This window comes from Elephantulus edwardii, unplaced genomic scaffold (assembly GCF_000299155.1).
Source record: "Elephantulus edwardii isolate Elephantulus edwardi_28Jun2011 unplaced genomic scaffold, EleEdw1.0 scaffold00033, whole genome shotgun sequence".
NCBI classification, from domain to species: Eukaryota; Metazoa; Chordata; class Mammalia; order Macroscelidea; family Macroscelididae; genus Elephantulus; species Elephantulus edwardii.
The window spans coordinates 9489608-9513314 of record NW_006399783.1 but is presented as its reverse complement, the minus strand read 5'-3'; the positions used below and the strand labels follow the sequence as shown (position 1 = coordinate 9513314).

Sequence of the window (23707 nt, the reverse complement as noted above, 5' to 3'; positions counted from 1 at the left end):
TAAGAAATTGTGCTGCCAGCCCAAAGGCAGACAGTTCAAATTCTTCAGCTGCTCTGTGGGAGAAAGATGGACAGTCTCCTTCCAGATGAATAGCTGTCTCTGAAAACCTGCTGGAGGGTCAGCTATGAGTCAGTTCCTACTCAACAGTACACAAAAACAACAACGATATATATACAACAGAACAGCATACCAAATAAGTATGTGAAATATATATACACAAAATAACATACCAATTAAGTATGTTAAACATTTTTGCTAATATAAATACATAATAATATTTATTAACATATATAACTGTATGTTTGTATATATATAATTGTATATGTCTGCATATATATAATTGTATATGTCTGCATATATATAATTGTATATGTTTGCATATATATAATTGTATATGTTTGCATATACATAATTGTATATGTTTGCATATATAATTGTATGTGTGTGTGTGTGTGTGTATATATATATATATATATATATATATATATATATATATATATATATATATATATTAGCGTCTAGGACTCTCCTTCATAGGGTCACTATGAGTCACCTGCGACTCGACGGCACTTAACAACAAACAACAACATATATATATATAGATTAAAAATTTTTAAGATAATCATGTGTTAACTGAATGTTTGGCAGTTTAGCTACATGAAAGGACAATAAGAAGCCTTCAGAAGATTCCACTTTTTAAAGAAATCAGCCATTGAAAAACATAGAAACACAGTTTTATTCTGACACATATAAGTCATCATGAGTTGGAGACAACTTCATGGAAACAGTTGATTTAATATATGTTTGTATAAATATATATATGTATAACTTATGCCTAGGCACATGGCAGATTCTTGATACACGAAGATGCCCCTCCATACTACTGCCTTCTTATTCCATTTGTGTAACAACGACCATCTTGCTACTGAAGTAGATACTTTTGAAGTGCCCCCTTAACATTTCAAATGTTGTTATGTGCTCTCAAGTCGACTCACAGTGAACTTCTGTACAATAGCACTGAAACCAGCTCTATGCCAAGCCAGTCTCAACCCCCATTACTCCAGTTACTGAGTCAATCCATCTCATACAGGGTCTCTCCATCCTCACAAGCATGATGTCTTTTTCCAAGGACTGGTCCCTTCTGCAACATGCCTGAAGTATGTAAGATGGAGCTTAAAAATACTTGCCTCCAAGAAGCAACTTGGTTTCATCCTCTACTAGGACAAACATATTTATTCTGTTGACATTACATTATATGTCCAAGAATCTTCTCCAGCACCACAACTCAAAGATAACGCTTTTTCTTCTATCACCCTTAGTCATTGTCCAACTGTCTGATATATACCGAGTAATTATGGAGACGAATCAGGCGCTCCTTAGTCTCTAGTCTGACCTCATCACTCATCAGCACTCTGGAGAGGTCCCTGACAGCAGTATTTTCCTAAGACAATGAATCTTTTGATTTCTTGACTGCTGATGCTAATAGTGTTGATTGTGAAACCAAGCAAGCTGAAATTATGAACAGTATCTATCGATTACAGTGCTGCAAATTGGCCCAGGATGAGAATCTTTGTTTTGGGGTTTGGTTGCTTGGGTTTTATTTTGTTTTGTTTTTTAAAATTGATATTCAATCCATATTAAAGACTACAGTCTTGGACCTTCTGCAAAAAATGTTTCAAGTCCTCCTCAGTTTAGGCAAGCAAAGTTGTGTCACCTGCATAAGTTTTCCAATTCCCACTTGTTCAATATTAACACTATTACAAGCAATAACACTTTCCTATTAAAATCACTTACAATGTTTTCTAGTTACTCTGGCTATATAATAAACTTAAGACACAGTGGCATAGAATAACCATTTATTATGTCCATGGACAAGTGGGTTGGAGGTTTGTAGAGAGCACAGAGGAACAACTTGTTTTCACTTCACGATGTCTGTGGTGTCAGCTGGGACTCAATGACTGGGAGCTGGAAATTTCTGAAAACTCGTTCACTCCCACTTCTGGCAGTTGGTGCTGATGGTTTCCAGAGACTGGACTGGGGCAATCAGGTGGAACACCTACACCTGACTTTAGCTTCCTTATGACAGGACTGATTCCCAGGACAGTGTCTCAGAGAGAGGGATAGGTGGAAGCTGTTATGACTCTCCAGGATTTCACTTTAGAAGTCAGGAAGGATTACCTCTATCACATTGGTGAGGAAGTTACAAAGCTCTGCCCTGGCTGAATGGGAGAAACAGATTCCACCTTTTGGTGAAGGTGTGTGGATGACACACTGTAGGATGAAAATATGGGATGGGCAGATGTTAGTGTCACATCTTTGAAAAAGATAACCTTCCACACTATGTGTCAGGTAGACTAGGGAGTATTTTATTCCTCATAAAATGCACAGTCTAGATGTAAGTATCTCTATTTTAGAGGTGGACAATGTATTAGTTTCCTAGGGCTGTGGTACTGAAACACTGTAGATATTTATTGTCTTACAGTTCTGGAAGCCTGGAGTCTAAGGGAGTAGAGTGTGAGAGCAGAGCCATTCTTCCAGAAACACGAGTGAAGATCCTTCTCTGCCTCTTGTAGGTTCTGACTCTGGTAATACTTTGTATTTCTTATCCTGTAGTTGCATCACCCCCAGTTCTACCTCCAGTATCATCACATGGACATTTTTGTCTTTTTGTCTGTCTTGGGGTCTCTTCTCTTTTTGTAAGGAAAGCAGTCATTTTGAATAAGGCCCCATACTACACCACCCTACTCTGGGGAGCTCTGATGGCTTAGTGGTAAAGCATTGTGCTGGCAACCCAAAGGTACATGGTTCAAATCCACAAGCTGCTCCACTGGAGAAGGCTGGCAATCTCATCCTATGTGATTTATGGCCTCTGAAAACTCCCTAGAGGCTCAGCTATGAGTCAGGTGCAATTTGATGACACACACCACTGTCATCTACTCCAGTCGAGTCTCTGGGTGGTACAGTTTGCGTTCTGTTGCTAAATGAAATACTAAGAGATGGAGCCCAACTACAGATCCCACTCTGTGCTTCCATTGTAGTTGTTATTGTTAGTTGTCCTCAAGTCAACTATAACTCATAGTGATCCTATCAAAACCTCGCCCCGTCCTGCACCTTCCTCCCGACCTCTGTCACACTCAGGCCCATCACTGGAATTACTGTCCATTCATCTTGTTGAGGGTTTTTCTTCTTGTTTGCTGACCCTCTGCTTTTCCCAACATGACATCTTTTTTTTTCAAGGAGTGGAACCTCCTGACAACATGCCCCAAGCAAGAAATTCCCTGTCTTTGAGTGGATCCTGACTCAGGTGCCCATCCATCGGCGTTCTGAGGCTGCACATCTTTATGGAAGGAGCCTGCCTACCTTTTCTCTCCAGAGTGAACTGACCAATAGACTCGAACCTCGGCCATCTCGTTTTGCAGTATGACACCACAGGTTTGAGAGCCAGCTAAACACAATGGAGTTTCGTTCAGCTCATGACCTTGGCTTGCTATGAACCCAAACTGATTCTAATGTTTGATATTTGGGGATTGTCTCTGGGAACTCTATGAACATGGAGAAAACACCAAAGTTATACAAGTGTTCAGGTCGTTCGTTCACAGGGTGGCTAGGAGTCATCTACGACTTGATGGCACTTAACACCAACAACAACACTCCATACTGTGACTTTATGGTAACAGACTACATCTACAACGATTTTATTTCCAAACAAGACCACATTACAAGAAAATATCTGTCGTTAGAACTGCACTGTAACATTTTTGAGGCTAAAACTCAACTGTTAAGAAACACAATGAAACTTAGAAAGGCCAAGCAGCTCTTCTCAAACAACTTCTTTAACAAATCTGGGCCTCAGTCCTCTCTTCTATGAAATGGGTGAGAACCGTGCCCGGTCATTGTGAGCAGAGCTATTATTTTATGGGGTTGTTGGAGACAAAATTGGAGGCAAAGATTTTGTGATCTCTGGCTCCCTGTACGGGCTCTCTTAGTAGTCCAGTAAGCCCTCAACTGGTGGCTTAGCGATAAGAAGCTGTGTTGCAATCCTAAAAGCACATGGTTCAAATCCACCAGCTGCTTTGAGGGAGGATGGGCAATCTCTTCCCATGCGATTTACTGCCTTTGAAAACCCACCGGAAGGTCAGCTACAGGTTAGTTCCTGCTACACTGCACACAACAACAGCAATCACAGCTCTAACTGAAAGGTTAACTAAAGGCTGGAGATTTGAACCCACCAAGCGATGTCTCAAAGGAAAGTCCTGGCAGTCTGCTTCCCAAAGACCGAAGCTTTGCAAACCTGTGGAGGGTAGGTCTGATCTGCGCGCTGTGAGTTGCATATAGTTTCCATGAGTTGGACTGGGCTCAGCTGGCAGCACCTGTCTGTTTTGGTGTTTGTTGGGTTTTTACTCCCTGTACTAATGCAAAAGATCGTGTTCATTTCCTCGTCTAGCATCTTCAAGTCCTTCCCCACCATCTGTTCCACTCAACCTCTCTGGTAGCAGAGAATCCAAGTTTCCATTCTCATAGTCGAGAGTTAATTTTTTTTTTTAAAACTAGGCTTTTCTGCAGGAAAGAGCTTACAGCTAGCTCTCTTCCCTCCCTGTTCCATCTTCCAAGAAGAAAAGGAGCCTGGGATGGATGCTAATGCTTGCTTGTAAATTCTAAATGGGGTAACCCTTAACAACTCAGTCCATTGCCAGCAAGTCGCCCTCTTGTCATGCTTTAGAATGGTCACCCTGTGCATGGGATGTCTCTCCCTGAAGGGCCAGGATGAAGGACGAGCCCAGGGCCTGTGTGGATTCTTCTGGCTCCAGAATGGATCCGGGATCAGCCTTGCACTATCACTGCCATGGAGACAGGCCATGTCGGACATTTTATATTTGTCCAGCTTCTGTGTCCATCATTGCAAATTGCCCACTAGGTCTAAGGCCAGACTTCCCATACTCTCTTTTGCTCTTAGGCCCATTAAGCAGACAATTTGCTCTTCTATTAATATGATTCAGTTAGGAAAGGGGAGGCGGGAGAAAACAGACCACAAGAGGGTGTATCAGGGGGACCTGGGCGGTTGCTCTCATTTCATGGGCTGCTGCCTCGCTGGCAGGATCTGGGGAGGTAGTAGGTTCATTAAACTTGGAGTGCCAGCCTGTACCCACCACCCTGAGGACTGGAGTACTTGAGGTTACCTCCAGAAACTCTACTGGCCAGTAGGTGATTTATAAGGGAAGTTAATTTTAGGTCTGGGAGCAGGAGGAAAGCAGCCCAGGTTTTTCATTCTAGAAGAGCTAACTGAACCTGGCTCAGATACTTGGAGCAGAATAACTGTCTTACTTATTATTATCTGCTTCAGTTTTTTTATCTGACCTGTAGGTAGAAGGTGGTGGTGGGCATTGGTCACCATGGAGTTGTCTTTAGAGGTAAGGAGTTGCACTGACAACTCAAATGCAAGCAGTTCGAGTCTACCAGCTGCTTGGTGGGAGAAAGACGGGCAATTTCCTCCTATGTGATTTGGTTTTAGGTGCCCTTGAGTCAAGTACGACTCAGAGCTCATGGTGACCCTAGAAGTAACTGATCTGAACACTGTCCTGTCCTGTGCCATCCTCACAATCTCTCACACACTCAAGCCCATTGCTGCAGTCAGTGAGTCAGTTCAGCGGGTCAAGGGTCTTCCTTTTTTTTCACTGTCCCTCCACCTTCCCAAGTATGATGTCCCTGTCAATCTCTCCTAGCAGCATGCCCAAAGTGTGCGAGACAAAATTTTATTAACTTTTTCTTGTCTCCAAGAAGCACTCTGGTTGCACCTTTTCCAAGCTATATCTGTTTGTTCTTTTGGCAGTCCATAGAATAGTCAGTCCTTTTCTCTAACACTACAGTTCAAAGGCATCAATTCTTCTTCTATCATCCTGCAAATCCTATGAGATTTACTGCTTCTGGGAACCCACTGGAGGATTAGCTATGAGTCAGTTCCAACTCATTGGTACATAGCAACAACAAGCGTGGACAATGGGGCAAGATTTTGCTTGGTTGCATGCCATCCTCATATTTTAAACCCCTCACTATCCCAGATGAGGAAAATGAGGCTTAGGGAGGTACAGAAACTCTGTGTCACACAGCACGCACACAGCAAAGGCAGGAGGAGTTTAGCTGCTCTCTTGGGGATGTGCCAAGGCCCCAAAGCCCTCCATGACGGGCAAACCCAGTCCCTGGTATCTCCATACTTCCTCCGTCCCCTATGTGGGCAAAAGAAAATTCATGCTCCATCCCTGCCTTCTCTGCCAGCTCAGAGTCAGAGTGAAAAAAACAATGTTTCCAAATACACAAGGGCTGTCTTTGCCGGGTTGCTCCGCTTTTCTGCTGTTGTCCGAACTCTGTTTGTTCCCCCTAAACCCAGGACAGTGCAGGTGCCAGGGCCTGAGGGGCAGCTGGCAACCCTGAGGACTCCTACCTGTGCCCTGGGTTTACACCCCGGGCTGCGCGCACAGATGTGACCATGTTTGGGCATAGAGGCTCACCCCAGACTGGGACCAGAGGCAGCTTCCCTGGGGATGGCCCAGGCAGCGAGCTTCCTGCTGGAGTCGTGGGGCCTCTTTTAGGAAGGGGGCCAGGCAGAAGGACACTGTATGTCTGCTGAAAACTCCAGGAAGACACGGGAGATTGTGAGTACTTGTCTGAGAGCACTTTGAAAATGACTTCCAAAGATGGGAACTGGCAGATGTGGGGAGAACTGCGGGAGAGGGGCAGGGAGGGGCAGGCAGTGGACACTCCCCTCCTGTCGGCCGTCTCTGGGGACTCAGGGTTCCAAGGAGAGTGATGTTTGTGCCACTTGGGATGAGGACTGCTGGTGTCTGGGTCTGTGGTATGGTGGTCAGCTAGTGAGTGGCTTGGTGACAAACAAGGTCACTCTGATGGCTCAGGAGCAGCCAGAGGGCAACAGCCTGGGGATGTGGACCCACCTGGCTGTTGTCACAGAGGACACAGAGGGACCAAAGGTGTGCTCTGCAAGAGGGCTCCAGGGCCTGCTCCAAACCTCCTTAGTCCCCTTCGCTGGTGAAAGTCCCTCCTGTCTATTGAGCTCTTGCTCTGGGAAGACACCACACTGTTGTTTGTTGTTGTTATATGCAGTTGAGTTGACCTCTGTGGAACAGTGGCTGAACATGGTCCTATTCTGAGTCAACCTCACCATCTCCAGCACATCTGACCCCACTGGAGAATGGCATCATGCTTGGAAGGGAGGATGGTCAGTTTAAAAGAAGAAGACCCTCGACAAGATGGATTGACACAGGGACACTGCACTAAGTACATTGTATTTAGTACTTTGTTTGACCCTTATCACAGCTTAATAAAACCAGCACTGCTAGCCTCATATTAAAGTCACGTGCCTGATCAATGGCCATGTCAGGATTTGATTCAATCAAGCCCTCAAACACCATGTTCTAGTTGTCGAGTTTCTAAGGAAAAAGAGGCCAGTACCTTGCTTTCCTTTGCTCTATTCTGTCTCTCTTACATCTTTTTTTTTTCTCATTAAACTTGTTTTAATGGGTCTCACTCTCTTACATCTTAAGGGACTTTCCTAAGTGGGAAGAATTTTTTTTAAAGTCCAGAGATATTTTGAGGGTCTCAGAAGTAGGAACTTCCTGGAGTCTAACTGAAGTCTCTCTTGTTGCACCTGAAACTTTCTATATGAGCCCCTGGGGATAACTTCCATTCCCTTCCTCCCCTCTGTCTGAAAGTTCTCACTGTGATGATGGTTTCCAATTTTGCATCAAAGTTTTCTATTGAAATAGGTGTCCTGGTGTGATCCTAGGATCCCACAGGACTCCAGAGCCCTCTCGCTCAGGCAATGTCCCCACAGAGCAGCATAGAGAGGTGAGTCTGAGCAAACCATAGGTTCTGGACGTCTCTTTCCATGACCATAGTCCCTCTCCTTCTCATGAGCCTGGTAAACCTGAGTTTCTGCCTCTATCATCCCTGACAGGGTCCAGAGAGCTGGGCTGTGATCCCTGGGAGATAAAAATAATGAAAAATAATGAAAAGCTAGGAAAGTAGGGGCCATACCAAGAGAAACACTTTTCACAAGTACTCCCAACTTGCACAGAACAGAAGGGGATCTTCAGCCTAGATCCTTTAGCACACAATTATTTTTTAACTCCAAGCCACTCATTCTTGTCTTCCAGTCCTTGGGGCGGGCCAAGGTACTGTGGCTTTGGACAGTCTTGGGGATGTAGGTTGCCCACATGCTGTGTGATGACGCTATAGCTGTGAATATGGAACTCTTAAGGTGCAGTCTGTAGAAAGGTGTCCTGTTCATTCAAAAGCAGGCCCTCTCTAGAGATCTGAATCTACTCATGGCTCCCCGAGAGAGAGAGAAGGGCAATCTCCTTCTCTGGGATTGACAACTTCAGAAACTGGTGGGTCAGATATGAATTGATCCTGACTCAACAACAATGAGTTTGAGTTTGAGGAAAACTAAGGTGTGGATTGACCCATCTCCACCAAGTAATAGACTAAAAGGAATAAAACAGAAAAGCACTGAATATAACATTTTCTCATCAGGAGAAGCTTCTGCTCATGTGCCCCCTTGACAGATCATCATTAGAATTTAGAGGATCCCCCCTCAGATGAAGAAGAGGTAGTAATAAAATGTCATTCTTGTCAGTGTCTTCTGTAGAAGAGATGAGGTTAACCACCTTCCAGAGCAACTAGTGACAGGGTTGAATCTTTGACGTCTAAACATGAAGGATGAGGATCCTTTTTGGAACAGTGTAGAAAAGGGTGGCACAAGCGGCTTGCACCCTCCTATAATCCAAAGCCTGGTGCCTGAAACTCACCAGTGGCATCACACAGTAAAGGCCTGGCAATCTCTGTGAAAATCCCATGGGGCAGTTCTGTAACACAGGGGCACTGGGAGTTAGATTTAGCTCAGTGACAAGGATTTAGGGGAACAAAGAGGTCAAGGAACTCTGATTAGACACTGGGAATAATCCAACAGTTAAGAGAGAATCTAAGGTTAACAAAAAAAAGGAACAATTTTGCTGGAAATTCCTTTGCATACATGCCCTTGGATATTCACCAGTTTGTAAAAGTAAAGTGTTTCATGCCTTAAGGAGCTGGCAGGGGGGACTCTGTCCTTGGTTCCTGGTTATGATTCATCCTCAGGGTGTTAGAGAGATAGAGTCTCTGTAGCCCTGTGTCGTCTTCTGTAGAAATAGACTGTGGTTAAGTTTAAACAAACTCCAGCCAGCAACAAAAAGGCATTGACTTGAGGGTTGTGGGGCAGCTCACAGAGCCAAGGGGGAGTCTACATCAGAGAAGGAAGTGGGGGGCTTGCTGGCTCTGGGATCCCCGGGTTTGCTGAGTTGACTCTGACTCACAGTGACCCCGTGTTTGTCATGGTAGGACTGTGTTCTTTGGCGTTTCAGTGGCTGTGGTTCTGTTGTTGTTTTGTTTTCTGAAGTAGACCACCAGGCCTATCTTCTGAGGTAACTCTCAGCCGACTTGAACCTCCAACCTTTTGGTTACAGCAAAACCTAATAGCAGTTTTCATTACCCAGGGACTGTCTGGGGCTCTAGTAAAGATTTGTGGGCTGTTTCTTGAAGACACTTTGTTTGGATTTGCACTCCTGGGAGAAAGGGTCCAATGGTCTTACCGGGGAGGGTGGGGCTCTGCACCTGCCTTTGGGATGGATTCGATCTCTTGTAGATGAATGAGGGCTTTTTGCCAGAAAAGGGGGGAAAGAAGAGATGCTTCCAAGTACTTTCCACATTCTGCTTTGGCTCAAGCTGTGAAATAAGAGTAGTTTTTTACCCCTACTCAGTCTCAGGGTGAAACAAATGGTTAGGTGCTAAACCACTAACTGAAAGGTTGGAATCAGAAAAAGGAAGCTCTGGTGACCTAGTGGCAAGAAGCTGCACTGCAATCCTGAAGGTACGCTGTTCGAATCCACGAGCTGCACCACGGGAGAAGGATGGGCAATCTCCTCCCGTGTGATTAACTGCCTCTGAAAACTACACTGGAGGGTCAGCTATGGGTTGGTACTGACTTGATGGTACAGAGCAACAACAACAATAATAGAAGAAGAAAAGACCAGTGATCAACATCTGAGACGTCCAAGTCAGGCTCTGAAATGTTAAGGAACACAATTCTACTCTGACACACATTTGGGGCCCCGTGAGTCAGAATGGACTCCACTCCATCTGTTATATTTGGAGTTTATTTCACTCTTTCTCCTTCTCTTGTTTGAAGAAATGTCTGTCCCCCTGGAGTCCCAGTTCCACGTGAGAGAAGCGTCCTGTTCATTTCCATGTCTGCAGCTGCCTTTCTCTGGGGGCGCCCTCAGCCGATCCTGCCATGACACTGCTTTGTCGGACAGTGAAAAACAGCACATCTGTTTATGATATAGAGAGCCTAGAAGAAAGTGCCCAGTGTTCCTTCCACCACTTCTGCTCACTCACTGTGGTTTCCTGTGGCTGCTGTCACAAATGACTACACACTTAGTAGCTTGCAACAGCAGACGTTTTCTCCTTCACAGCTTTGGAGGCCAGAAGTCTGAAAGCAGAGTCACTCGGCTGTGATGCAGCTTTCTGGGGAAGACTCTGTAATTCTTTGCTTTTTCTGGTTTCTGAGACCTGTCAGCACTCCTTGGCTTGTGGTTGCATCACTCTGACCTCTGTTTCTGTGGTTACATTTCCTTATCCTCCTCCTGTGTTTCCAACCTCCCACTTTCAGTGTCTTAAAGAATTCTGTGGATGGATAAACTCACTATCTCAAGAACCTTAGTTTAATCTCTTCTGCAAAGTCTTGTTCTTGAAGATAACAGTCAGGAGATCCAAGAATTAGGACATGTATATCTGGTGGGGGAAAGGGGATAATCACTCAGCTGACCACAGTCCCTGTTTGACCTTGGGCAAGCTTCTTTAACCTCTCTGAGCCATTAATTCCCTCATGGAACAATTAGGGTGGTGGGAGGTTTATATAGGGTCACAAAAATCCTCAGACAGTTGTAAAGTTCAGTATAAAAATAAAGGTGATACTGCTGACATTTTTACATCTTTGACCTCTATACTGTGGTTCTCCAGTAGTCAATGTTCATCTTGCTTCTGTTTTGTCTCCCTGACCCTAGAGATGACCACTTTCCCTAGTGGACATGGGGAAAAAGCTGGTGATGGCCCAGAAGCGGGGAGAGACGCGAGCCCTTTGCTTGGGCGTGGCGATGGTGGTGTGTGCAGTCATCACCTACTACATCCTGGGCACCACAGTGCTGCCTCTCTACCAGAAAAGGTACTCACCTCTTGCAACCATCTCCTCAGCAAGGCTATCACAGCAGGTGTACAGCCTATGTGAGCCCCTTGCTTTCTTACAACTCACATCGGGAAGAACGTGCACATACTCCACATTCATACGCTCCAGGGTTGAAGCATGGTAAGAGTAGGCTGAGACGACCCCTTCTAGTCTGAGATCTGGAGAGAACAAGCTAGACATCCTTCTCATAAGAAACAGCAAAGAGTCGGAGCAAGGGCTACAGTGTGAGTTGACTCCCGGGAGAAGCCAGAGGCTCCCAGAATTTGATGGTTCCTCTGTTTGACTCCCTCTGAAACACACTGGTCAGTTGCACATCTAGCCTCTTGAATAGCTTGAGTGCTCTCTTGCTCTCTGTTCACACCACTTCACTTTTGGTTTTTATCTTGTAAGTAGAACACATTCACATTGAACTAAAATCCACTCCCTGTAACAGTGCTCAGGAATCTCCAGAGAAAGCTCAATGTCCTTCCTGAGTTGCCAACTACCGAGGCTTTTTAAAACAGTTAGGGCATCCCTGGCTTGCTCTACTTTGGAATAAACCCACCCAGTCTCTCTGCCCGTCCTGGGAGAAGTCTTAGACCCTTGCCTCTGAGCACGTTCCCTTGCCTCTGCTCATGGCCCGCTGCTCGTGTCTGGCAATGGTCTCCTGACTGATAAACAGGAAACCAGTCACCATTGATTCGCATATGTGTTGATGAGTCTGTTGGACTCTCCCAGGTCTGGGCCTCATCACGTTTTATGATTCTGGGGTGATGCCAGGCTGGAATCTTACTAAGCGAGGTGTTGCCCAGGAAAGCTGTTTGCTTTCACCACATTCTCTGCAGATTAAGCCCCACTCCTGCCGTATCCCAGCCCTTGCACAAATCAAACTTCTATGATATTTATTATTTGTGTGTGTGTGTGTGGGGGGGGGAGCATACACATTCTGAAGCCACCAGAAATAGCTTCCAGCCCAGTGTAGTCTTTGAAAAGTCACGTGCTCTCTCTGAGCTTCTCATTTCTGCTCTGTGAGGTGAAGACCATGTCGATAACGAGGTCTCCATCCTGATTGCTCATTAGAATCACCAAGGAAAGTTTTGGTAAACACACATTTTGATACACTTACTTAGTCTACACTGTGCCTTGGGCACGAGAATATGCTGGTGTTTTGTTCGAGAATTTTTAAGGCTGTGGATAAGCAGCCAAGATTAAGAACCATTCATGTAGATGATGTCTGAGCCCTGCCAACTTCCATATTCTGTGATTCTGCCTCCTGGGAACCTGGGTTTAAGCTCGTTTCAGTGTTGGAAGCTCGGACACATTGGATGTCCAAGCCCTGAATCTCTCTAATACCTCCTTTCTCATCAGATGTTCAAACTAGGGTCTTCATGTATTTCCCCATCTTTCTGAAGGGTATCTATGTGTTTGCATGCATGTGTGGTCTCTCCAGTGTGTGGACCCAGGAATCTACGTGCCACCTGATTGAGACCAGCATCAAAGACCAGGAGGAGCTGGAGGGCAAGAAGGTGCCCCCGTACCCTTGCCTGTGGGTCAATGTGTCAGCTGTGGGCAGGTGGGCTGTGCTGTACCACACGGAGGACACTCGGGACCAGAACCAGCAGGTATTGGATTGGGTGATAGTACATATTCCCTTAATACCAACAGGTGTTTGAACCTGTCCACGCCTGGCTTCCATCCTCGCTTTATGTGACGTAAATCTGTCCCAGCATCATCTTACGTGGACAGCAGAAGGTGAGGCTAGGGGCTCCTTTGTCCAAGGTCTTACAGCTGGCATAGGGATCACCAGACCTAGCTCTTCTGGGCTGTAGTCACACAGATCTGTGTTTGACCACTGCTTTGTCATTGTCTGTGTGTCTTTGGAAAGTCACCTAACTCCTCTAAGCCTCAGTTTCCACCTTTGTGAATTGAGTATATTAACACTATACTTTGAAGTGTTGTTATCTGGTTAGAAGTATTGGATATAAGATGCCAAGATAGATAGTTGCAGGAGCTTAAAAATAAAAGCAGTTATAATTATCATATATATGCATGAGTCCAGGGAACCAGGGTTGGAACAATCAAGGTTGGACTGAGGACAAACATAGGATGCTTTCCCATCACTGTCCCACACCATCCTTCTCCTTTCCCCAGACATCTACTAGAACTACTTTTAATAAAGGAAATAGAAGTTGAGATTCATCCATTCATTTGTTCACTCTAAGTACAGTCCTTGGATGCATTCTTTGATGGATGTTGCATCAAGCAGTCGTCCTAGCATCAGTTCTGATTCATAGCAATGCCATGTGTGACAGAGCAGAGCTGTGCTTCCCAGTGTTTCCAGGCTTATTTTTCAGTAGGTCACTAGGCCTTTCTTCTGAGGTACCTCAGCATGGACTCCAACCGTCAATCTCCTCCCGTGCAATTAACTGCCTCTGAAAACCTGCAGGAGGGTCAGCTCTGGGTCAGTTCTGGCTTGATGGTACATAACAACAACACCCCCTAATGGAATTCCTGGGTAGTACTCATTTGTACAAGCCTGTTCACTCACCCACCAGTGCACTCCTGGCCCCCATCACCTCACAGGGCAGTGGTTCAGGTTATCACTTCTGCTTGTCTATGAGAATTCATTGCTTGTTCCGTGGGATAAATTTGAAATCCCCAAAAGCTAGACAAGATCGGGAGGAGATTGCCCATCCTCCTGTGGATCTGAACTGCTTGTCTTTGGGTTGTCAGTGCAATTCCTTACCACCAGGCCATCAGAGCTCCCTACTGAAAATGACGTAGGAAAAGAAAAACTAGTTCTATATGGAGTCAGGAAGGGGACATGTCTGAATTACTACTACTGAGCAGGGGGACCCGTAAAAACTCTGATGGCACAGTGATAAAGCACTGGGATGCTAACTGAAAGGTCAGCAGTTCAAATCTGCCACTCTACTGTAGCTCTGAAGGAGAAAGATCTGGTACTATGTTAAGTTGACAGCCTTGAAAATCCTTTGGGGATACTTTTGCCTTGTTCAGAGACACATTGCACTGAGAAAGTCTGAGGTTGGGGACCTCTCCAAATTATTGAGAAGTAAGGATGTGAGTTTGAGGATTAAGGTGTGTCTGATTCAGGCCATGGTCTTTATGATCACTAGCTATGCATCTGAGAGACAGAAAAAGAATTGACGTCTTTGAGCTGTGGTGTTGGAGAAGAGTCCTTCACATCCCATGGATGGCCAAGAAAACAGACAGATATGTCTTGGAGAGGATTCAGACAGAGTGCTCTTTGCAGGCAAGAATGATGAGGTTTCACTTCACATACTTTGGGTATGTTGTTAGGAGGAGCCAATCCTTGGAGAAGGACATGATGTTGGGAAAGGTGGAGGGTCGGCAAAGGAGAGGAAGACCCTTAATCAGGTGGATTGACACAGTGACTGCTGCAATGGGCTCTAACGTGTCGGGAAGTATATAGATGGCAAAGGATAGGATGTGGTTCAGATCGGTTGTTGACAGGGTCACTGTGGGTTATATTCGACTCAACAGCACGCAACAACAACTAACAGTGTGATTATTAGTCAGTGGCAGTGGTCTGACTTTGGTTTAGTGGGGAAGGATCCAGAAGCGCTGGTGACACAACAGTTCTCAGTTGCTAACCAAGTAAGCCAATGACACAAACCCAGCAGCTCTACTCAGAGAAAGACTGAAGAATCTGAGTGTACAGACTACAGCTAAGAAAAGCTCTATGGGCATTTCTACTTTGCTGTACATAGGGGCACTGTTAGTCGAAAATCAACTCCATAGCACCTAACAAACAACAGCTGAGGCGGGGGTGGGGGGGGGGAATGGCAGGCGGCAGCAGCATAAAGAGGAACAGAGGAGGTGCTCTGAGGATTCAAAGGAGGACAAGCAGAAGGTTTTAGCCAGGAATATGGGTTTGGTTTTTAAAAGCAGGTAGATACTAAATACAACAATATTTGAGAGTAGGACGCAGAGAAGGCTTGATAGAGGGGACGTGCTGGGTAGAGAAAGGGTAAAGTGATTAGAGAGAATGACAAGTATGCAACAGGGGACCATAGGATTGGATGAGGCTTCAAACCAACTCATCCTGGTAAGAATCTGTATGTCTGTTCCAGACTACTGAATCTCACTTTACATTTTAACAAGATCCCTGTGCGTTCTTATTTTAATTGTTCTTATAGACTGAGTTCTGTTCCCAGAGGACTTTAACTACTGACAAACTATGGAATTCCACCATGACTATGAGACCAGGGGTTCTTAGCCTAGTGCACATCAGAAGCACCTGGATAAATTCAAGCAGAAACAGCATCGTATACCAAATAAACTGAAGCAGAATATCTGGGGATGGGGTCTGGCACATGGTCTTCTCAAAGCTTCCTTCATGATCCTGAGATAGGGAATGGCTACTGGAAGCAAATAGGTCCCTGATCAGAGTGGTGCACTGAAGGCTGAACTAACACAAGCAAGCAGGGAGGAGATGAGTGGGTCTGCACAAGGATGGTGATGAAGTGGGTGTATGCTAAGAGAATTTGGTGGCTGATTGTGTTAGAAGGACCAGAGTGGCTGGGAGGATGGGTAACAGTGCTGATGCTGGAAGAGGAGTATTTGGGAGGAATGAATCTGAGCAGTAAAGATGGTCAAACCTGCCTGTCATCACGAGAATGGTTCAAGAGGTCCTGGCTGCTGCAACAGTTAATGTATTCAACTGCTCATGCCAAGACTGGATGTTCAAGTCCACCCAGAATTTGCCTTGGAAGCAAATCCTGATAGTTCACTTTTGAAAAATCAGCCATAGAAAACCCTACGGAGCTCAGATGTACTCTGACACACACGGAGACACTGTGAGTCATATCAACGTCACAGCGACTGCATGGGGAGAATGAATCAGCCCCACCAGAGGGAGGTCAGAGCTTCAGAAACACTTTAATTAACACCGATTCACGTCCCCTTGATCTTGCCTGGGTTTTGGGGATTTCAAATTTATCCCATGGAACAAGTAATGAATTCTCATAGACAAGCAGAAGTGATAACCTGAACCACTGCCCTGTGAGGTGATGGGGGCCAGGAGTGCACTGGTGGGTGAGTGAACAGGCTGCCTCACTGATCCGGAGACTGCCAACTCAGGGAGCGGGAGTGCGGTCAGCTCGTCCTCTGAGTGAACAGTCACAGCATGTGAAGAAATGCTTGGCCAGCCCAAGAAGGACAGTGTTGTCTGCCACCAACATTGCCCAGGCATCGTTGGGGCCAGGTCTCACAGAGGGAGAGGTGAGGAGTGGAAGCAGAGGCTAGCTAAGGGCTGGCAGGCTAAGTGGTGACACTTGAAGGGAGGCGCCACCAAGCAGATTCTATTAATTACCACCACAGTTCCCATCAACAGCTGTGAGGCATCTTCGAGCAAATTAAAACTGATACATTCATGTTTGAGACTCTCCATGGGTCAAGGAAGACTGTGACTTTGTTGAAGAAGACTGAGTGGAAAAAGAGAAGAAATTAAAAATAATACGTAAGACTTTTAGCATGTCATGTTGTTGTTGTTATGTGTCATTGAGTTGCTTGAAACTCATTGCCACCCTATGTACAAAGGCTCTAAACCCTGCTCTTTGCTGTGCCAACCTTATTGTCCCTGAGACACCTACCCCTATTCCCCCAGTCACTGATTCAATCCATCTCATCCAGGGTCTTCCTCTCTTGAGCTGCTCCTCCACCCTTCCAAGCATGACGTTGCTCTCCAAGGACTGGTCCTTCCTTGCAACATGTCTGAAGTATATCAGATGAAGCTTCAGAATCCTTGCCTCCTAGGGGCAGCCTGGTCTCAACCTCTCCAGGATGAACCTGGTTGTTCTCCTAGCAATCCACGGTATATTCAATACTCTTCTCCAGCACCACAGCTCAAAGGCATCAATGTCAGAGACTAAACACTTTACATCAATGAAAGCAAGAAAGGTACAATTTTAAGTTTTATGTAATACCACACTGTGTTAAGGAAAAGGTTAATGACTTGTATTTTTTATCTGATACTGTGGTAATGCCAAAATTGGAGGTTGTAAGAGAACCTTTGAGTTCCTCTGAACTCAAAGTGAAAAGAAAAAAGTTTGTTTTCATGATTACTAGTTTTCCTACATTCATACTATGTACAAATTCAAACAGTCAAAGCATGCGATTTAATCTTATTTGGATCCATAATCAACACCCTTGGTGCCAACAGTCAGGATATGAGAAGATGGTATAGTCTGAAGTCAGGGATTTCTCCAAATTGCTGAGGAGCATTGATGTCAGTTTGAGGTGTGCCTGCTTCGGGCCATGGCCTTTTCAATCGCTTGTTATGCACCGGAAAACTGGACAATGAATAAGGATTATAGAAGAAGATCCGATGTCTTTGAGTTGTGGTATTGGGAGAGGGTACTGAATATCCCATCGACTACCAAAACAATGAACAGATAAGTCCTGGAGAAGGTGCAGCCAGAGTTCACCTTGGAGACAAAGATGGCAAGATTTTGTCACATATACTTCGGGGATGTTGTTAGAAGATGCTGTTTCTTGGAGAGGGACATCATACTTAGAAAGGTGGAGGGTTGGCAAAAGAGAAGAAGACTTTCAACCAGATGGATTGACACTGTGCCTGCAGCAACCGTCTCAAGAATGTCAGAGATGAGGAGGATGGCACAGGATAGGATAGGCTTTAAATCTGTTGTTCACAGGATCACTGTGAGTCATACTTGACTCCTTACTTAACAACATTATTGTTCATTTTTAAAAATTTTTTATTCTATTTTTTGTGTGTACAGTTAAATTGGATCTGACTGATACAGGAGGACTCTCCTTCTCCAGCAGAGCATCTGGTGGATTTGAACTGCGTACCTCTGGGAATGCAGTGATTATTTTAAAATTATATAAAAGATGTATCTCTAATGTTTGTTCAGGCATGCAATTTCAGCCCCTGCCTACATGCTGTTTTCCATTGATGGATCTCTGGGTGGAGGTGCCCATGTTAGCTGGGTGGTGGGTCCCTGTTCAGGGTGCAAGGATATAGTAAAAGGACAGCTGACTGACTTCTGGAATCACAGCTCAAGGAAGGCTGTCTCCATATCCCCCCTCTGAAGACAGGGAAGTTCTTCTGCTCTCAGGTTCCCCTCGGGAAGTTAGCTATCCTGCGGAATCCTATCCTTTTCATCTGTGCTGGGAACCGCTCAGGATCAACTGGAACTGGGCAGGAGGAAGAGGAGGCAAATAGGCTCCAGGACTGGTGTTAGACCTGCAGAGAAAACTCCTGCCTGGAATCTCTCCAAACAGGCCAGTGTAAAGGAGCCAGGTAACTGCAGAGCAGGGAAGGGGCACAGCGAAGCCTGGGGTGGACACAGCCCACTTCATCGGGAGAGACATTGATGTTGTTGCAATTTCTTAGATAAGCTAACAATGATGTAATGAATATTAACAATAGCAATTTCCACTTAATGAGCATTGACCTGGATTCTGAATTAAGCATCTTGCAGCATCACCTCCTTTAATCCCCGGATGGCAATCCCAGAAGGCTGTCACCTCACACTTTCACTGTGTCTGCTTCCAGGAGATTGTAGAATGTGCCACCTTCACATACTTGGAACTAATGGTTGAATCCAGGCCTGCCTATCTTCAGAGCCATGCCTCTGCTTATCCACGGAGGCACTAAGAAGCCTGGGTCCAGGCCTCAGGAACCAACTTCTTCCCAGCCTCAGCTGCTCACTGGTTATTCAGGAAACAGTGTCTGTAGGCAGCACCCCTCACCCCACTTCCTAGCTCAGAACAGTGATGCATCCTCTATCCTGCCATATTGAATGCTCTCAGGTAGGCAGGTTTGGGGTTAGAAGGCCTTGTTCTAGTACAGAGAGTGATAGACTGAAGGAGAAACTGTCACAACATTGCCATTTGAGTGTTAGTTATACCTTAAGGCCTTGCACATGTTTCATTAGAATATGGTCCTCAAACTCCAGTGCATGAAGAATGACCTGATGCCTAGTGGTACAGCTTCAGTAGGAACATGGGCTTCTTAGCCCTCCAGGTGTTCTGGGCAGATGACTTGACGGGTCAAACCCATATCATCTCCCAGAGGCTCACATAACCAACATTCAGATGTCCTGGCACAGAACTGAGATAAAATGATACAACTTAGTTCTCTCCTCTGTCTTCTTTGATGGTCTTTCTATTTTAACCTCAGTAGACTAGAGCAGAAGGTTAGTACTACTACTACTACTGCTGAGTGGCAGAATGAAACGTGTCATGTTCTGCCTGCATGGAGCTCTTTTAAAGAACTCTGACTCTCTCTCTCTCTCTCTCTCTCGGGGTGTGTGTGTGTGTCTCACCAGGGTCAAATTCCAGCAGATTTTGTTGGCTTTGTGCAAGGTCAGCCTCAACAGGTTTTCAATTTCCATTTTTGCCATATTTTAAAACTGTGAGACATTCATTGAATCAGAATCAATTCTTAACTGACATTTCATTGAATTTCTGAGGCTTTAAATTGCATGGGAAGAGATTGCCCATCTGTCTCCCAAGTTACTTCTGGTGGATTTGAACTACCAGAAAGACAAAGCCTTTGGAAAAGAGGAGCATCTCCCTCCAGACTCTGTCATCAGAGCTCCCTTAAAGAGCTGTGAGAGTTCTCATTAAAATCTGGTTTCCTGACTTGAATGCCAGAGATAGTATAACACCTCTGGATCAAGTAGTGATAGATCGCTAAGTTGAATGACACAAGCTCTCTCTTTTTTTTGCCTGGCCCTATCAGTTCCTGCAACTCAAGCATTAGTCAGCACTTAGCATCTTAAAGCTCCTATACTTTAAAACCAAACCAACACAAAACAAAAACAACAATCCTTAAACTCACTGCTCTTGAGTTGGAACAGGTTGCCCGTCTTTCTCCTGTGGAGCCCTTGGTGGATTTGAACCACCAGAGAGGCATCACCTTTGCATTAGCATCACAACTCTCTATGGCCTACACTGCCAAAGCTCCCCTCTCCTAGTCCTACTCCTTCATTTATGGTCCTCTTAATTACCTGCAGATAACATACCTACACTGCAGCCAGGTGGATGCATGACCTCAGTTCTCATTGATCTCCAGAATGTTAAGTGTGAAGTTCTGTTTTCATCTAATCTTTTGAAAAAAAAAAACAACCCAAAACCGCCTGTTATTAACCCATTGGGATATTTTAGGTGATGCAATTGGTTAATACACTCACTGCTAACTTACAGTTTAGAGGTTACAATACACCTCAAGGTGATGGTGTTGGTTTTGTTATGGGCCATCAAGTTGCCTGTGACTCATAGCGACCCTGTATAAAACAGCCCTAACTGCTGCTCTTTCCTGTGCCAATCTCACTGTCTCTGACACACCTACCCTGATTACCCCAGTCACTGAATCAATTCACCTCATAGAGATTCTTCCCCTCCTGTGCTGTCCATCCACCCTTCCAAACATTATGTCACTCTCCAAAGACAGGTCCCTCCTTGTGACATGTCCAAAGTATGTCAGACATATCTTCAGAATCCTTGTGTCCAGAGAGCAGCCTGGATTAACCCTCTCTAGGACAAACTTGTTTGTTTTTTCAGCAGTCCATGGCATATTCAATACTCTTCTCCAACACCACAGCTCAAAGATATCAATTCTCCTTCTATCCTCCCTAGTAATTGTCAAGTTCTCTGACACATAGCAAGTGATTGCAAAAGCCATGGCCTGTATCAGATGCACCTTAGTCTCCAGAGTGACACCATTGCTCCTTAGCACTATGGAGAGGTTCCTAGGAGCAGACTTTCCTATCTCAATAAGTCTTTTAATTTCCTGGCTGCTGGTGCCAAGAGTGTTAACTGTGGAGCCAAGTACTTGGGGGTGGGGGGTGGGAATCCTGGCTATTTACTTCTGGGGGGGAAAGTCTATCCTTGAAGGTTAGCAATTTGGCTAAAACTCCACAGGCAACAAGAAGCAAGTCCAGGACTCCAGCCAGGGCTGCGACCTATAGTGGTGTGACTTTTGTACTGAACAACTCTAGGGCCACCATTCACACAAGTGACTCTGAGAATAATGTCAGCAGTACAGCAGGACAGTGCAATAGTACAGTGTCCAGCTTTTGAAGTCAGGAAAAACAGAAGTCTTGACTCTAACCCAGAAGGCTTGACTCCATAACCTCATTTTCTTTACTCCTTAGGTGTCGAGAGCCCACCCTGGGGCCCCATGAAAAGGGTTTCCCAACCCCACAGGTGTTCTTGTTCTCCTCCACAGTGCTCCTACATCCCAGACAGCCTGGACAACTACCCGCTGGCCCGGGCTGACGTGGAGAAAGTCAGAGCCAAATTCCACGAGCACCGGATATTTTACTGCTTCTCGACAACTCGGGAGAATGAGACTAGTGTCCTCTATCGGCGCCTGTATGGCCCCCAGGTCCTCCTCTTCTCCCTCTTCTGGCCCACCTTCCTGCTGACAGGCGGCCTCCTCATCATCGCCATGGTGAAGATCAACCAGTCCCTCTCCATCCTGGCAGCACAGAAGTAGACCCACTCAAGCCTGTGGCCATGGCTGAGGCCTCAACATCACTCCTCACATGTTTATCCATGCTCCTTCTGCTGCTTGCCACCCTCCACCCCATCCTCCTCCAACCCACCCTATCTGCCATTGCATAGCTTGGAGAAATCCCTTTATTAAGTCATTTTCTCCTCTAGAATGTTCAGTAGCTTAGTGCTCAGGAGGACACAAGATCAACCAGCTACAACTCTTTATTATTTTCACTCAGCCCGCCTATCTCTGTTTCCTCTGTACCTCTGTTCCCTCCACAGACTACCTGGTTCTCACCTCAGTGCCTGTGCCTCTGGCTAGTGGCTTGAAGCCCTGCCACCCCAACCAGGAGGCCATCCTTGAGAAACCTCAGCTCCTTCTTTTCATTCTATTTTACTATTTTATTTATATAGCACATTTAAATACCACTTTTCTTCAGAATACTAAGAATATATTTCTCTTTTTATTTCAACATCAATAAACTTACATAAAGAACAAAATATTGTAAGGAAATAAATGTAAATATACTAAAATATTAATAATGAAAACCACAGATGTTGTTGTTGGTAGGTGCCATCAAGTACAACTCATAGAGACCCAACGAACAGCCAGCCTGAACCCTGTCCTATCCTGCACCACCATCCTCACCATCCCTGAGACACTTAAGTTCATTGCCAAAGCCACCATGACAATCCATCTCCTTGGGTGTCTTCTCTTCTCCACTGACCTCCCCATATTTCCAAGCATAATATTCCTCTCCAGTGAATACACTTGCCTATGTTCAAAGTATGAAAGATGAGGCTTCACCATCTGTGACTCCAAGGAATACTCCAGTTGCACCCTCTCTAAGACATATCTGTTTGTTCTCTTGGTTGTCCTTGGGATATTCAGTACTCTTCACCAGCACTACTCAAAGGCATAATTTTTTCTTGTTATTCTTATTCATCTCTCTAATGAATAGCAGGTGATTGAGAATATACTGACCTGAATTAGGTGCACTTTAGTCTTCAAACTGATATCATTGCTTTTCAGCACTCTGGAGAAGTCCCTGACCTTGCTCAATGCACTATGTCTCCTGATTTCCTGACTGCTGGTGCCAAGAGTGTTGATTGATGATCCAAGAAAGATGAAATCCTTGACAGCTTTAATCCTTTCTCCATCTATCATAATGTTGATGTTGGTCCTGTGGTGAGGATCTTTGTTGAGATGCAATCCATAACAAAGGCTGCAGTCCTTGATCTTCTGCAGCAAATGTCCCAAGTCTTCGTCATTTTCATGAAACAAGGTGTGTTATCTGCATAACACAAGATACTAATAAGTCTTCCTCCAATCCTGATGCCACATTCTTCCTCATAGAGTCTAGAAATCACAAATAGCGGTTAATTGAAAATTGTTTCCTTATCCTTTTATTTTTGTTACTTTTCTAACTTTTAAACCAGAGGAAGGCTTTGTTTATATTTTTATTTCTTGATACTCTTAATCAGAATAATAATATCAGGTGTTATTCTGTAAAATGTTGGAAAGTATGTTGTTGATGTGTGACACCATAGGACAGAGTAGAATTGGTTTAATATGCGTTAAATCTCAACATCAAGAAAACAAAAATTCTCACTACTAGACCAATAGGCAACATCATGATTGATGGAGAAAAGATAGAAATTGTCAATTATTTCATTTTACTTAGATCTACAATCCACATCCATGGAAACAGCAGTTAAGAAAACAAAAGATAAGTTGCATTGGGGAAATTAGCTGTGAAGGACATTGCCAAAGTTCTAAAGAGTGAGGATGTCAGTTTAAAGACTAGGGTGCATCCAATCTAAGCCATGGTCTCTTCAATTGCTTCCTACGCAGCTGAAAGAAGAAGCAATGCCTTTAAATTATGGTGCTGGTGAAGAGTATTAAATATATCATGGACTGCCAAA

At 44.9% G+C, this 23707-nt stretch overlaps 2 protein-coding genes across 2 annotated transcripts in view; one reads left to right on the top strand and one right to left on the bottom strand.

Moving 5' to 3' along the window:
• KCNIP1 (Kv channel interacting protein 1) overlaps positions 1-23707 on the bottom strand; it is a 646152-nt gene that overhangs the window by 589647 nt on the left and 32798 nt on the right. The gene's annotated exons all lie outside the window — the stretch shown is intronic.
• KCNMB1 (potassium large conductance calcium-activated channel, subfamily M, beta member 1) lies at positions 11118-21795 on the top strand. Its single transcript, XM_006884337.1, has 3 exons — positions 11118-11269; positions 12720-12891; positions 21513-21795. The coding sequence occupies exons 1-3, from the start codon at positions 11136-11138 to the stop codon at positions 21780-21782; spliced, it is 576 nt and encodes a 191-aa protein (XP_006884399.1). The 5' UTR covers positions 11118-11135; the 3' UTR covers positions 21783-21795.